This window comes from Kogia breviceps, chromosome 6 (genome assembly GCF_026419965.1).
Source record: "Kogia breviceps isolate mKogBre1 chromosome 6, mKogBre1 haplotype 1, whole genome shotgun sequence".
In the NCBI taxonomy this organism is placed as follows: Eukaryota; Metazoa; Chordata; class Mammalia; order Artiodactyla; family Physeteridae; genus Kogia; species Kogia breviceps.
Window position 1 is genome coordinate 8,915,635 of NC_081315.1, and position 16,633 is coordinate 8,932,267.

The following is a 16,633-nucleotide window of genomic DNA, read 5'->3' on the forward strand; positions in this document are numbered from 1 at the left end:
ACAAAGATGGACAGGAGATTCGGCATATCACCTGTTATTTGCCAGGTGGCAGCAGCTGACCCACCTGTGGAGAGATTCAACCCGAAAGGGCCACACGTGGAATCAAAGAACACTGCTAACAGAAAACAAAATGCTCAGATATGAATATAAAACAGCAAACACTGAGGCAGACGTGGGCAAGACTTCTGATTCACGGTGTAGACAAAACAGGGGTAGAGACAAGACGGTCAGCTCATTTATCCAAGATACTGCTGAGTTCATTGCATTACTATCACAAAGGGACGTTCACAGGCTTCATTTCTCAAATACCACTTAGGACAAAGCTGGAGGGAGTAAACAGCGCCATCTCCATGGCAGCATTGTAGACGATTAGTCAGTCAGACAGGTAGAGGCCTACACGAGGCTCCAGGTGCCCAATTTTCAGTAAAAACACATATACATATATGCAAACCTTACCCTAATGTATTGTTTTTCTTTATACTGATTCTTAAAAAGTAGACAAGGGATGTGGTGAATTATGTGGTACTTTCTAGAAATGGACAAATTTTTTAACACTTGCACAATACGTAGGAGGAAGAGAAGACAATTTCTCACATTTTGGCAGCAAAACAGTAACGAAGTGGATACAACAGAGCCAAACAATTTACATTAACAGCATACTGATATATGTCCTCTGTAAACAAATTTTAAAGTCACATCGTATTCTAGTCTTCATGGCGTATATATACAGGTATTCCCCGAATGATAGGAACTCCTAGAGATGAGAGGAAGAACATTAGAATAAACTAGGAACTATAAAACCTTAATACTCTGAAATGCAACCCAAAGCTGTTTTCCTCTTCTGCTGTCTACTTTAAGATAAGCTCTTATTAAGAATTTGGTTCCAAAATTCAGCCTCTAGGTATACGTTACACATGCATATTCGGTCCAATTTACTTCAATTATGATATTAAACCTATAACATGGAGAACAATGGTATCCAAAATAATAAATATTAGACAATTCTATAGATTAAACGTCATCAAAAATCAAATTGTAGTCAATATAGCTGACTTGTCAAGGTAGGAAAACACAGTAATATTTTTAATAAATATTTTTATAAATTTTGGATGCAAACAAAAAGCTTTCTGGTTAACTTTGACCTAAAAAAATGTTTAACTTATACCACGGATCCAAAACACAAAGCTTAATTAGGATTTTACTGTATATAAGGTAGTTGGTCTGTGGCATCACGGGTAATAATCCAGAAAGACATAATTAGAAAAGCACTGAAGATACATAGATATGACAGTTGAAGCGATCACATTTTTCATATAGTCATAAAGATAGAAAATCAATATTTAAATTAAAAATCCTAATATTCACTGGGTAAGCATCTTTACATTTTAAACATTTAGATGTTCGAACTCATCTCTCTTTCGCTACTGGTTTAAAAAATATCTTATACTTATTTACTTAATAAAATAAAATATCTCCTCCATTTATTTCAACATCTAAAATGCATTAAAAAGGACCAAAACGAAAAGAAATTAAGGAGAAAAACAGCTTTCAACCCACTGGGTGTCATGCAGGTAAGGAAAAGAAGAGCAAGTTCAAAGAGTCTGCCATGAAAATTATTTTGAAACTTCATTTGTTGAATCAACCTAAGGAACCACAAATGATGTCCTGGATGTGTATGCTGTGTCACAGATCGAAGTGCAAGAACATTTTCAAATCAAGGTTTTGTCCTGAGGGTCCTTAGGGGATCATAATGCGGAAACAGAGCTGTCTTAAATAGGCTCCTGTTCACTGGATGAGCTACTTCTGTGACTTGTTTTTCAAAGCTGTTCCTTCTATAAGGTTCAGTAAGGGAGAAGAAAGCTTTTATAACATTTTGTGACAGTCTTTAGAGTGTGGTAAAGATCGAAAGTAAAAAATTAAAGATTAAGAAGTAAAGGTTAGTTTCAGTCCCAAAGGAAATCAGCTAAAGTGACTCCATCACACGTCAACCTTTAATTTGAGGGGCATAATTACAACACCAAATTCAGTCTTCATTCACTGAATTTTATTAATTTACTTTTAATGTGTGACAAATGCCTACAACTCTCTTCGGCCTCTGTTTCCTTTTACTATTTATAAATCACGCGGTTACTCCCAACTCATGAAAACAAATATTATTACCAGATGCTGAATTCTTCCTTTTCTCCTCCTATTTTAATGCAGGGAACAGCCTGTTCTAGCCAGGGCAGAGCAGAGGGTGACCTGGGGCCCGCCAATACGGGATTGGGTACTGCTGACAGCTGCCACTGGGTACAGAAGGTGTCCTCCGTGTGTACACAGCACGTGTGAGGGAGACAGCCAGTGAGCGAGACAGGAGGGAGGTTACATGCTGGCAAAGGCATCTTCTACAGAAGCGACGTGAACACTATGACACATGGGTATTTGAGGCCCAAAGAGAGAGTTTTAGACTCAATTCATTAATAATAATTTAACTGCTAAGTTGCTGGTAATTTCTACTTTAGATAGCCTTCCTACTAGAGGCCAATTGGTAAGAAACTGAAACATGCGCTTTACTAAAAAATTCATTGTAAGTTTCAAGTCTAACATCTCTAATTGCCATGCTCCGGCTCGGAGAATCCTGTGACCGGTCTACTCATACGGGCATCATCCACAGTCCAACGGCTTTGAAAGGAACCAATGGCTATTTACTAATTTATGTCCAGTGTAGCCTGTGGTGTTAAAGTTTACGTATGAGATCCCTGCACCCCCATATATTCAGAATCTTCAAAAGGGAATTAAAAAAAAAAAAAAAAGCCAAAACAGAAACTGTGCATTTACTGCACAAATGGCATTTATGAATCTCCGGAGAGAGAATGCACGGCCAGACAATCTTTTCTGGCTCATCAAGGGCAGTGCGTTTAGAGAAGGCAGCCAATGCCCCTGCAACCTCTGACAGTGATTGTCTAAAAGCAAGGTGGAAACCAGCAACCTCGCTGCGAGTCCAGGAGGGGCAGCCTTTCAAGGACCCTTGCTCACCCCGCCTCTTTCCTCACTACCCTGACTCAAGCCACTGCTGGTCGCCCCGGCCCAGGGCCCCCTGCGCAGCACTCGTGGGCCCCAAGGTCACGCTCCCCTTATGGAGCCGGGTGAGGGCTCAGCTCAAACGGGTGCCTGTGTTCTCACGGCCCAAGGCCACCCAAAGCTCAAGGCATGTTTTTGTAAAGGCGGCTTCTTTTATTGGGTTTGAAGGATGACATATGATGGTATTTCTCTTAAAATCAAGAGGCTTGCAGAGGTTACCTTTTTACCACACATTAGACGTAAGTAACTAGACGATATTAGTCTACATACAAAAACAGTAAGCGAGCTCATTCCTATTTGACTACGTTTTCTATGAGAAGCTACTGAACCAAATCAAAACAAAACAAAAAAATGCATCCTGTTTATAGGAGTCTCAGGTGAAACCTGCTGTTTTTTTGTTACTCAGGAGGCTTTCTCTTTTTCAACACAGAAAGAAGTGTTTGGTAATTGGCTATTTATAATTCCTTACCAGAACCATACCTTTCTCAGTAGAATGTCATCGGAGAACACCTGAACAACGTAAAATTTAGCATTAGCGATAATTTGAGGACTCTCTTCAAGAATTCAGTCACACGTACTTCCTCTAGGGTAAGGAAATATGAATTTAATCTAGTTACAATCACAGGGATGACCCTTTCCTTCAGTGCAGGAAAATGTGTTTATATAAATTCATGTTTTATGTGGGCAGTATTCACAGTCAAATGCTGTGCTAATTTTTTTGCTAATATGACTTTCTTACGTTTATTAACGGGTATAACAAGGTTCATAAAAAGGGTTATCTGCAGATGTTTACAAATATTACTTCACATTTGGCATTCTATGCATTTAAATGCTTTTATTTAATATCTTCTGGCCGAGGAATGAGTCAAATTTGTTTCCATTTTTTACATGATATTTCTCATCACCTACTTGAATTTTGTGTGGTATCAGCATTCTTATTGCAATGGACTAGAAAGTATAACCGTGTTTTTGCTATTTTTAATATGAAGCAGGGGTTTTAATGGAAATACCACAGTGTGATAAATTGAGTGAGTAATCCAAAATGACACGTGTAATGATCATGTTAGTCTATGAGCAACGTCATATTTAAAAACCCACTGAACGTTATTTCCTCTTAATTAAGGTCGTAAACCTTCAGTGAAGCTTGCTTCTTTTCTTTCTTTCAAACTGAAATGATGTATTATTTATGGACCCCCAGTCAAAGGACGCCACAATCCTTAATAGCAGTTTCCTCAAGTTAATGCCTTCTCTTCCTGGTCTCTCAGAAAACACTAAGCTTTGACACAGACAGAGGGATATCTATGAAGACCGTAAAAGTATACAAGGGCTCCCGTACATGTTCCTTTTCAATCTAATACGGAAGAAGGAGCAGGGCGAACGCAGCAGTTGGGCCGTCGAAAGTTCTGCAACATGGACTGGAAAACACTGGGCTGCCTGCCTTTGAGCTTTTTATTTGAAGAAGTATCCGAGGAGATGGATCTCCGGCTCTGGCTGCTTTGAGCTTGGATTAATTTCTCATGTTCCCTGATTTGTCGTTGTAAATGGTTCTGGATGGCGACGCCCAGGGACTCTGGGTCCAGGGAAGCGCCGTACACCTCCCAGGTCATGCCCTGCTCATCCCACACCACGTCCCGGACACGCTTGGACTGTTTCAACTGCAGCTTGGAGTCAGCACTCAGGTGCTTTTTCTTCTCTCCCGGAGTGAGTCCCACCTGGGCGGCAGCTGCCGTCACATTTAACTTCTGCTCCTTGAGGAACTCGCTGACCCGGCTGGCCCGGCGGGGACTGGCTTTGACGGAGCGAGAAGGGGTTCTCTTGCCAGAACTGGGACTGGAGTCCCCCATGGAATCGGACGGCAGGCTTAGGCTGGCGGCTGTCTTGGGCTGTCTATTTTCTTCCACGATGCCCTCCTGGATCCTTCTAACTGGGGAGGGTGTAGGACTGGCAGCTGATGCGGTGCCTCTACTTTCTTGAGATTTAGGATTGAGAAGTACAGTTTTGGCCTCTGCCCTTGCCCTCGGGTCCAGGATATCGATGCCGGGAGATTCTTGTTCTCTTACTATCTGAGGAGATGCAAGCTTCTTCTCTCTTGTGGCCCCTTGATTCGTGAGATCCAAGTTCCCGGCCTGGTCAGCTCTTCCGGCAGGGCCACAAGAGTTGGAGAGTTTCCAGTCGGGATCTGGTTTGGGGCCATTGGTGGTTTCCGCTGCAAACTCAGATGGCTTCCTTTCAAGTTTCCCTAATCCGTGACTTGTTTCAGCTTGACATCCCGCACCGATAGAAATCTGGTCACTGAGGCTAGTTTTCAGGGCGGTAGAATTAGCACCCCAAAGCTGTCTAGAGGTGGGCTCTTGCCCCACCTGGGTCATTCCTGCTGACCTCCCGCCTTCTTTACATGTAGCCTGAGTGTTACTGGATGCCACATTGATTGATGAGCTTTTAAGGGCCTCAGCCGGTAGGCTCACGGATTTACCTTCCCCCCGGAAGGCCGCAGAAACAGCTGCAGCTGACTGGATGTGCACCTCTGGTGTGACGCCAAGGCACTGACCCACCTCCCGGGGGGCTGGGGTGCCTGCAGACAGCTCCAACGTGTGGCTTATGCGGCCACTGCCGTGGCAGACGACGCGCAGCTGCTCTTGTTGTTCGAACTGCTCTGGAGCGGGGGTTTCCTTTAAGAACGCAGCGAGAATGCTGGGGCTGGTGGACACCGATCTGCTCTCGACACTCGCCACTGCCTGCACCTCAGCATCTTGCTGCGCCCTGGGGGAAGCGTCCTTGATCTCATTTTCAGCTTGGTTGGTCATTGTACTCACTTCTCTGAACCTTGACCCCTGAGGCTGTGCTGGCAGCAGCATCTTCTCTGGATCTGGAGGAAACATGGACCCTTTGCTAGGGAGGTGGGATGACTGAGGTGTCACCGAAGTCAAGGCCTGGGCGTCTGGGGCTGTGGGAGAGGCTGGTGTGTTCTCCGAACATCTAATTTCTCTGGCTGGAGATTCACAGGACCTTGTCTGGGAATCGCAAACGGCTTGCTGCCTTTCCCCGTCAGGTCCACCTACAGGAGCGGGGGCAGGACTGAACGCCTTGGCTGCTGTATCTGCAGGTTGCACCATTCCCTGGATTGTTTCTTGAGAAGGGAAATACGGGGGCGCCTGATCTTTGTCACGGATCCCTCCCACCAGACAGCTTGACTTCTCAGTTTGCTCGCCATCTGCAGTTCTCTGTGATTTCACCAGGGTGTCTTCAGGTCCTGATGGGAGGCTGGAGGTGGGCTGGTCCCCTGGGATGGCCGGGTGGGTGTGCTGATTATTGGCTGGCACGCTGGATGTTACGTGTATCAGATCCTTTCCTGCCGCAGAACATGGGGCCGGTGCTGCGGGCTCCCTGCTCCCTGGCAGCTGGGTACTGCCAGGAGAGTTGAGCGTGGGAGATGCTCTCCCCACCTCACCGACAATGCCAGCAGACGACATGGCTGGCTGCCTGGCGTCATGCTCACTGGCCTGCATCAGGGCCTCAGCAGCTGTCCTGGGACTGAGGTCTGGCTCTGCAGGAGTGCCAGAAAGGCCATTGGTGTTCCTACCCAGGATGGCTGGTTGAGGCTGAGGTGAAGCAGCCTGAACCTCTCCCAGGTCCTCTTCTTTTCCAGAAGCTGCAATCAGGGAAGTTTTAGCCGATCTCAGAGGGTCAGGTACAGTCCCCATGGAATTTCTCTTCGGGAAAATCTCAGAGCTCTCCCCTGAGCAGCGCTCCCGCTGGGAAGCAGTCGTAGCTCAGAGTGAAGATGCAATCAGAGATGATTCTTCTGAAGGACCAATCTGTGAATCAAGGAAACAGTACCATTAATACAGTACAGTATTTGCGGATTGAAACCACACCAAATTGTCACTTGTATAAGATCTCATAAGCCCATGAAAACTTTTCTTCCCATATCTGTTGATATAAAAATAGATCTTGGGAAGAAAGATTCTGGAAAAATTATTTTAATTATACAGGTATTATTTTGATATATTAGTTTCTGCTTGCATCCCATTGCTGTCTAGCAAATAGGTTTTTAACGTATTTACCTACGCACTTGATAACTACCTCATTTGAGTAATCCGATTTACCAGATATCAGAAAATCCTATAAAGCTCCTGTAATCAAATGAATAAGTATTGAAATAGGCCTAAACAGATATGTGGAATAGAATATCTAGAAGTAGATTCAGATATAAATGAGGATTTAATATATGACAAAAAAGGCACTTCAATTTGGTGACAAAAGGATGGGTTATTTAATATAAGGGGCTGGCAAACTATTCAACCAGAAGAAAAGAAAACTAGATCTTTATCTTACACCAATTCCAAAAATAAATCTTAGATGGACTTAGATTAAAGGTTAAAATAGAAAATAATTAATTCAACAAATAAATAATCCTGTTAAGAAAATGTAGGATCATAAATATAATCTAGGGGCAGGGTAAGTAGGCTTCTTTTGGCAAGGCAGAAAAATACAAAAACGATGAGAGAAAACATCATCATAGGTGACTTAAAAATGACAAAACTTTTGCATGGCAAAAGATGATGAACAGATACGACAGGTTTAGAAATGACTGCAACCCTAGAGGACAGGCAAAAATATCTGTAATACAGCAGAAGCTCTTAAAAACGTACAAGGAGACAAAATAATCCACTGGAAAAATGGATAAAGAATATGAAGGAACAGTTTGCAAGATGGGAAATCCAATAGCCAACAATCTTATGAAAAGATGATCAAATTCATTTGTACTCAAAGAAATGCAAATAAAGTAACAATGAAATTTTACTCTACACCAACTGCACTTGCAAAAACTTAAAAAAAAAAAAAAGGTTATAACACCACGGCCTGGGGAGATCTAGTGAAGGGAAGAATTTCATTAATTGTATGTGCAAATGTGTACCATTGCAGCTTTCTTAGGGAAGCAGTTTAGCTTTTAAAACTAAAAATACACACGTCCTTGACCCAGTGATCCTAACCATAGAAATAAAATACCAGCATATGTAGATATATGTACAAGTATGTTTATTGAAGTACTATTTGTAGGGACAAAAAATTCAAAATAAACTGATCTCCTTGATTAGGTGGAAAGGCAGGATAAATCATGACAAAGCTCTACGGTAGAGCATTATACAACCATTAAAATAAACAGTTAATTAGACTATAACTTTTCACTTGGGAGAAATTTCCCCAAGGTATGGTTGAATGAGAAAAGCAAGGTACAGAAAAGCATATATATGTTTTCATTTCTGTAAAACAATGACCTAAAACACTCCATATGGATGTGTTATGTGGGTGTGTACAGATATGTTTGTGTATGATTATATAAATTCTAAAAATATACAGAATGAGACATATTAGGTGGTAAATGGAGGGTGTGTGATGACTTTGGAAACAGGGGAAAAGAGATGGAGGTATCCAGAAGTATTTTGGATTTTAAAAGTATATTTTAAAAATTATATCTGCATTTTTTAAAGTATTTATGAAAATGTATTCATGTGTGCTTATGCATAAACATTTTTTTAGAAAGGAAAACCAGACTCCAGCAATGGTTCAGAAATTAGTAGATGATTGTTTTAATATGACCTCTATCACTCATAGGTTCTGTGACCTCATGGGAATCACTTAATCTTTCTGCATCCCCAATTAACTCATTGGTAAAATGAATTATGGGATTTCTAAGGACTCTTCCAGATTCAAAAATCAAAGATCCTACTGTTTTGCATGTGTTGGATAATAAATCAAACAGCACAATCTTAACTTCAGCTTTAGGGTCAAAGTAAGGCAAAGGCAAATCTGGTTGAGCCCAGATTTTGAAAATAAATAATTTTATATTTTGGGTCAATGTTATTTGGCTGATCTATCATATGATGTCTAACAATAAATCCAACTTATCTTCTTCCCCAAGCCAGATCTTCCTTCTGATTTCATTATTCATATTAATGGGTTAAATATTCTTGGTCTTGACAGCTTTCTGCTCATTCAAACCATGTCCCCAGGTTTATATTTCATTTCTTCCTTTCTGGAGTTTTCTATCGCAATCACCTGTTGTGGCGCCAGTCCATCTTTCCTCTCCCTCTTTCGCACCTGTCTTTATTATACCGTTAGTCCACTCTCTGAGCCCCTCATCCTCAAACAGCCCATCCATTCTTCAAAGCCCCACTTAAACCCCATATCTTTTCTGAAAGCCTTCTAAGGCCTTTCAGGTCATAAAGTCTTTCTTTTCAAAATCCTACAGCTATGGCCATCTGCATCCTTTGTATTGTGCTTTTTATGTACTGTTTTTGTACCGCTGTTACTTGTATAAGTGCCTCATTTCTCCCAAAGTCCTTCAAGTCTCAGGAGGTAAGGGAACTAGCTTATTGATTCTTTTCTGTTCACTCCACAGGACACAGTGCAGGGTCTTGCGCACAAAAAGGTGTTAATTGATTCCATTTCTCCCCAAAATGGCCATTATTAAGCCCTGCCAAACTTCAAAATAAAAAGAAAATTTAACCCATGGCATGAAATATTAATGAAAACACAATCTAAAAGAGTGCTATTTTTAGAAATAAGAACATAGTTGTGTCTTATTTTTGAGATTTTAATGTATCTGTAATCCAGGTTTAGACAATTAAAAACAAGTACATTGGCCACCTGCTACAAAAAGCTGGAAGGTCTAATAAACCAGGAGGACAGAACATCTCCTGTGTTATTCGGCTGGAGCCAAGAAGCCTGGCTTCCCAAAGAGGACTGTAAAATACGAGCACCTCAGAGTTCAGCAGTTGAAAGTTGAAAGACTTAGAAAAGATGAGGGACTTCATTAAACTCTCAGAAGTCACTGAGTTTACCCCCATTTCCCACAGAGAGCTGATTGTACTGGTTTATTTTTGAAAGGATGTTTTCTTTTGTTTGCTTTGTTAATAGTGGCTAAATTATCCACCAATTCAAGAATCAAGAAGCGGGACTTCCCTGGTGGCACAGTGGCCACCTGCCCATGCAGGGGACACGGGTTCAAGCCCTGGGCCGGGAAGATCCCACATGCCACGGAGAAACTAAGCCCGTGCACCACAACTACTGAGCCCGTGCTCTAGAGCCCGCAAGCCACAACTACTGAGCCCATGTGCCTAGAGCCCGTGCTCTGCAACAAGAGAAGCCAACGCAATGAGAAACCCGCGCACCGCAACGAAGAGTAGCCCCCTCTCGCCGCAACTAGAGAAAGCCCGTGCGCAGCAGCAAAGACCCAACACAGCCAAAAATAAATAAATAAATAATAAATAAATTTATTTAAAAAAAAAAAAGAATCAGGAAGAAAAGCCCAGATTGTTTGGCTATCACCTGTAATTCGAAATCTCTTGATTCAAGGGTAGATAGGAAATCAACACTACTCAAAACATATCTGCTATTGTAATGGTCACAGCACCTCCAGGAGCCCCGGAAAGACTGCTTAAGCTCAAGAAGCAGCCCTCCCTCACCTGCCCCTCTCCTCACCAGCCAAACAGCAGAAATCTATAGTCTCTAATAGGCCGGACAAAAAGGTCATTTAAAAAATGTAATTACTTGGTGGTTTAGAGTGAGGAGTAAAAGTCTTTAAAAGCAATGGGATTCCATTGTGATAAGATTTCATAACACCCCAAAATGAGGTTGCAAACAGGTGATCCACAGGCTGCATAAATTCCTCCTGCAGGTCTGTGTGTGTGTCCTGTGTGATTTTCCCTTCCCTTCCCTCCTTGCCCTTCTCCTCTTTCCTTCCCTTTCTTTGCTTTCTTTGTCCCTTGAATTGATCTTTCATAAAAATCCAGATTTCTCGCTTGCTTCTCTTAAAAAAAAAAAAAAAAAAAACCACACTCAGAAGGTCATTTCCAGGTGCCAACACTAGGTGGCGCAGATAAGGGCAGTCCCTCTAGGCGGCGGGGGCGCTCCAGACTCCAGACTGCCCGTTCCTCGCCCAGCCTGCTCCGCTCCTTTACATAACTTACCCCGGCTCCACTGCGCAGCTCCGTTTGAGAGCTTCGTTGTAAGGGCACTGACATAGTAGACGTCCCAACCTAATTTTCGGTCCCACTTTGGCACTGTGTTAGCCTCTTTAAAAAACCTCATATTTAAGCTTTGATCTCTGTTAAAAGAAAAATTTATTCTTATACTTGTTAAAAGGATAAGGAAGATTCAGAAAGATTGAGCTCAACTCCAAATACGTACACGAGAATGTGTGGGGATTTATAACCAAGGGGTAGGTTTGTGTTGGGGGGGGGGGTTTGTCAGTGGATGGAAAATGATTAAGAACGGACCTCAAGGATAGGGGGACTATCGCTGAAGGCAGACCAGGCGATCAGATGTCCCCCGGGGGATGGTGAAGGAGGAGGAATTTGATTGGATATTGGGTGAAGGAGGAGGAATTTGATTGGATATTGAGAATGAGCAGACACCATGGGTAGGAGTATTCTCTCTACACCGGCTTAGCGGGGCTCTGCAGGGACAGGCCGGGAAGCCCAAGACTGAAGCCTAGTTAAGAAGTGGGCTCAGAGGAGAGGGACTGAAGTTTGGTAAAGGAAGGAGCCCTCGTCTCCTCCTCGTCCTCAGCAAATATGGAATTTCTTATAAGAGTCTCTGGAGCATTATGCCTTCTTCCTGAATTGGGCATGGATCCCATAGAAGCTAATGGTATCTCTAAGTGAGTTTGTCTTTAAGTCTGTTGGGAACTGGATTCTTGACAGCAGGTCCCTTTGGAGCTCTTGCCTTTAAAGTTGTGAGCAAAGATTTAAAGCCTTGTTCCAGCAATGCAGCAAGCCTGCAGAGAGCACTTTAACCACTTTTTGCAGGGAAGGAAACTGAGGTTCAGAGATTAAGTAACCTACTCAAGGCTGAATACATCTAATGCCAGTGGAACTGAATTCTAATCAATGGTGATGCCTGGGCCCCTTCTATGTGCTTTCTTGTTATCTGTACCTCTGGAAAGAAAATGGAAAGAAAAAAAGTATATCTATCATCTTTCATCCATCTATCTTCAAAGGAGAGGGAAACCTCTTTTTGTAAGTTGTCTGCAACTAAGCAGCAGGCTGGATGGTACTAACACCGACTTCAACGGCTTTCATAACTGGTCACTTTATGAAAAGCCCGGCTTGTTGAGAGCTGACACCACCTCTGCTCAGTCTGAAAATAGGAGGTTCCACTACGCTGCCACGCTACCTATTTTCATAACAGACACCCTTGCTTCATAAGACAGGTAGCAGGGAATCTCAGCCCTTTGTGACTTGCTCCAAAGCTGCTCCGGTGGGAAAAGCATTCGACGGAAAGAATGGAGAGAGGCTTGGCAGTTCCAGAGCAGCGGGACGCTGATTCCCTGCAGGCCATGGTGGTAATCCAGTGGGCAGCAATTCCCTTCGCCCACTTCACGACGGCTGCACTGCTAGAACAAGGGCTCCAGGATGTCATCAAATCTCTATAGTGATATCAGGAAAGTGTTATAGGGACCTTGGTATCCCCGTCTCCACCCATCGGACAGCAGCCTTCAGATGGATGGTACAAAGACCCTTAGAGGAGAGTGAGGTGAAACGTAAGAGACTATTAATCCTCAAGAAAAGGATAAAGAAAAGAATGTCATCTGGTATCCTATTTAATCCAACTTCATGTGCCTCCTTCAATCGGGAACGTTTGCCTGGATCATTTGCATTCTGAACCCAGCAGATCCTGCCAGTTCAGTTTTGAGGGGAGGTGATTCAATCCCAGGAAACACCCACAGGCTGGGAAAAGCAGTTGCTGCTTCTTTCTTTAAAAAAAAAATCATACCCTCACGCTAATAGCTGCCTCAAATGCACTCTTCAAAGATACCAGCTGGAAAACTGGTTCTTCCCTTCGAACTGCCTCTAAAGCAAATCAGAAGGGCTGAAGAGACAGGTGGGCTGCTTTGCTTAGGGCCACCAACGGTGGACTTTCAGTTACAATGACTACCTTAATAAAGGCTTGTGAGAAACACACTACACTCCTTCCCTATTCAGTTCTTCTTTTGTTCCACAGTGTTTCAGAAAAACAAATACATGGCTTGTTATCTCACTGAATTCCATGGTAAGCAGGGCTGGAAAAAAACCAAGAAGTAAAAAGGGCCTTAAGAAGCATGAAGACCCCAAATATATCCTCCCTTTTCGTCAAATATGATTTGAACAGACGGCTTCTAAATTCACAACAGATTAGAAGCACACAGTACAGCAAGCACTTATTGCTTTCTATATTCCAAACACTGTCCTTTATCTGAACTTATTTAACCCTCAGAACAACTTTAGGGGCATGGTCCTACTCTGAGTTCCACCTTGCAGAGCTGGAAACTGAGGCAAAGTCATGCAAGTAGTAAGTGGGAGAGACCAGATTTAAATCCAGACCATCTGGTTCCAGAGTCCAAGTTGTTAATCAATTTTACACAGGGCAGAGACGGGCATTTTTTCTGGAGGCAAACTCAGGGACCTGGGCAAGAAGCGTCATCAGACAATGAGGGAAACAAGAGAAAACTCAGAAAACATAGCCTTGAAACCACGTACTTTTTCAAGCTAAGAGAGGTAGACTAGGCAACACAGAAGTTCCTGCTCTTCATAATGATTAATCCAATTTGGATGTTTTAAGGGCCACAGAGTTTTCTGAGAAGCTAATGAAAACCATGGACTCTCGATAGAAACACAGACGTGCGCACACATACATGTTTGCAGATAGTTTTAGGAGGCTCATGTCTGGAAACCTTTCCAAGACTGCACGTTACTATCCTTTTGTCTAAGGCGTTGGAAAATGTCACAAAAAGGAATTTACCTGCCTCAAAGAGTTGTTATAGAGCTTAAATAAGTTAAATGCTCTGCATGGTTCTTGGAAAATAACAGATACACAATCGGGAATTATTATTACTTAAACATTATTATTTTGGCATCGTTTACTTAAGAAGGTGGAAACTATGCAATCTCTTTCTAGAGAGTCCAAATTAAACTTTCTGACACTTAAATAAGTTTACTATATGTTCTCCCAAACCCCTGCCCAAAGACTATCATTTGAAGAGGAAAGTTTTAGCTAACTTGAAAATAAACACAACAATGAGCTCTATTCTTTTGAGATCACGTGGGAAATGTGACCTTTTGGGTTCTTTCTCAGCAAAGTCGACTCAGGTTTTAGTAACCTTCAAAAATTAACCCCTCAATAGCTCCACTTTCCTACCTGTGGAGATAATTCATAGCTAGATATCAAAGTTGCTGTTTTATAAGGGCCTTGAAATAGGTATTTTTTAAACTTGAACTCTTCTAGGGAAGAGATGATTAAAATCTTGAAGTTTTGCTATTTCTTTACCTTCCCTCATCAAGCTGTCTCTTATCATTTACTCGGTTTGCCTGATAGATATTCAAATCTGAATGTTTTCCTTTTCTCTCACAATTCAGCTTTGAAGGTCTTCAACTGCAAGCTTATTTTAATTGGAAAGAGAAAGCGACAGGATCTCAGGGCTAAATGGTAGTTAAACTACAAGCTATTGGAAATAAACCCAGCAGTTCGGCTTTTGCACTTTTTTTGTATTTGCATTTTAAACTCAGGTAGGATCAAAGCTGCCCTGCATCCTAATTTTCTGCAGGATCCAATTAGCGCCACTGAGCCTTACAAACAAGGATTCTTGCCCTTGCTTAGCTCTCCCCGACCTTGCTGCTCCGCCGATGCCCTTTCCCCACCCACACCAGGGGCTTCTCATTAAAACAAGGCCTCGGCTCCACCCGCCGTCCTTCAGGCCCCGTGCCCGCCCAGGTGTGGTGGGCCTGGCGGGGGCCGCTAAGTGGAGACCCCTGCTAGCGGGCAGGGGAGGAAAGCTTACAAGGGATTTCTGTGTTTAGCTCAAGTCACACTGGGGCCTTTAGTCCTGCTGAGTTGGGAAAGTGTGTGGTGGCGGCATTTGCAGTGATGGACACAGATGTGAAAAGCGAGCTGTGCACGAACCGGTCAGTCGGGGCTCTTCTATCCTAGAGAACAAGGTGGGGAGGTGGGAGAAAGCTAAGTCAGGAAGCAGACAGATCCCTCAGGGCCCCGCGCCTGGCTCCTCTGCTGTTGGTGAGGACGGAGGACCCAAGGGTCTGGGAGAATCTAGGGTGCTCTGCCCTTGAGAAGGAAGAGTTTCTTTGCTGAGGTCAGGATCTTCTCTGGGTTTGGTCTGAGTTGTGATTAACAAAAAAGAGAGAGAATTAAACAACCTGTTACTCTCCTGCTTTATAGACTGTAATGTACTAAGTTAGGCCTCACTGAGGTCCTTACAATTTTTGATTTTCGCCCTTCCGGAGATTTCAATCCATTTGAGGAGACGAGACAAATTCAGTCAGAAGGTATAAATGAGCAAGCTAGTATATAATTAAGTGACTAATGCTGTGGTAATAAACCACAGTTTACGGAAGTTTAAGTCAGGGGAGAGGCCCGTGTTGCTTATTCAGCTGACACTTCCTGGTACAATTCCTCTGTCGGCTAGAAAAAAATTACTTGCGTAAGTCTAAAGAAAACTGGACATTTGAAATTAGGAGAAAGTGAGCAAATAAGAGTAAAAGAAATGGCCTTTGATTAAAAATAAAATAGGGCTTCCCTGGTGGCGCAGAGGTTAAGAATCCGCCTGCCGATGCAGGGGACACAGTTCGAGCCCTGGCCCGGGAAGATCCCACATGCCGCGGAGCAACTAAGCCCGTGCGCCACAACTACTGAGCCCGCGTGTCACAAAAGCCCATGTGCCTAGAGCCTCTGCTCTGCAACAAGAGAAGCCACTGCAATGAGAGGCCCGCGTACCGCAACGAAGAGTAGCCCCCACTCGCCGCAACTAGAGAAAGCCCGCGTGCAGCAACGAAGACCCAACGCAGCCAAAAATAAATAAATAAATAAATAATTTTTAAAAAAAGAAGCGAGAGAAAAATAAAAATACCTTAAGTCATACTGAGACAACTAGAAAGTACTGTTACATCCATTCATTCATTTAATAAGCTGAGTGCTTTGTGCGGATATTCAGGATACAGATACAAATAAGATACATTCATGTTTTTGAGGAGCTCACAGTTCCTATAAATCATTAATTTCAATACAATATAGGTGTTGGAGAAGAAACAAAAACCAAATGTACTATAGAAGCACAGAGGACTCGTTATTTTATTTGGCACAGACCTTAGGTCTCAGAGTCAGGGATCCTCAGCTTTGTAAAAGACGTATTTAGTACCATCAGCAGGATGTAGCCATTGATCTAGGGCATATGGCCTCACTCTGCACTACCGCCATTTTGGACCAGATAACTCTTTGTGGGGCAGGAAAGACAGGTGACAGTCCTGTGCCTGTAGGGTGTTTCCCAGCGTCCCTGGCCTCTACCCACTAGATCCCAGCAGCACCTCCACCTCCTAGTGGTGACAATCAAAAATGTCCCCAGACATTGCCAAATGTCTCCGGGGAGGCCAAACTGTCCCCAGTTGAGAGCCACTGATCTAGGAGACAAACTTATCACCTTGGATAGGAAACAACATCTTCAGAATGAATACCTGTGAGTTTATGTGAGACCCTTTCAATTTACTCCAGGTACACATGAATTAACGATACAGTTTTCTGC

The 16,633-nt window shown here is 43.1% G+C and overlaps 1 protein-coding gene across 1 annotated transcript in view; it reads right to left on the bottom strand.

Annotated features, from left to right (window-relative positions):
- Positions 1-1,091: 1,091 nt before the first annotated feature.
- The window catches only part of GPRIN3 (GPRIN family member 3), a 70,969-nt gene continuing 55,427 nt past the window's right edge, over positions 1,092-16,633 (bottom strand). Inside the window, exon 2 of the mRNA XM_059066842.2 lies at positions 1,092-6,875. Coding sequence (XP_058922825.1) covers positions 4,407-6,761 — 2,355 coding nt within the window. The 5' untranslated portion in view covers positions 6,762-6,875 and the 3' untranslated portion in view covers positions 1,092-4,406. The remainder of the gene's footprint in view (positions 6,876-16,633) is intronic.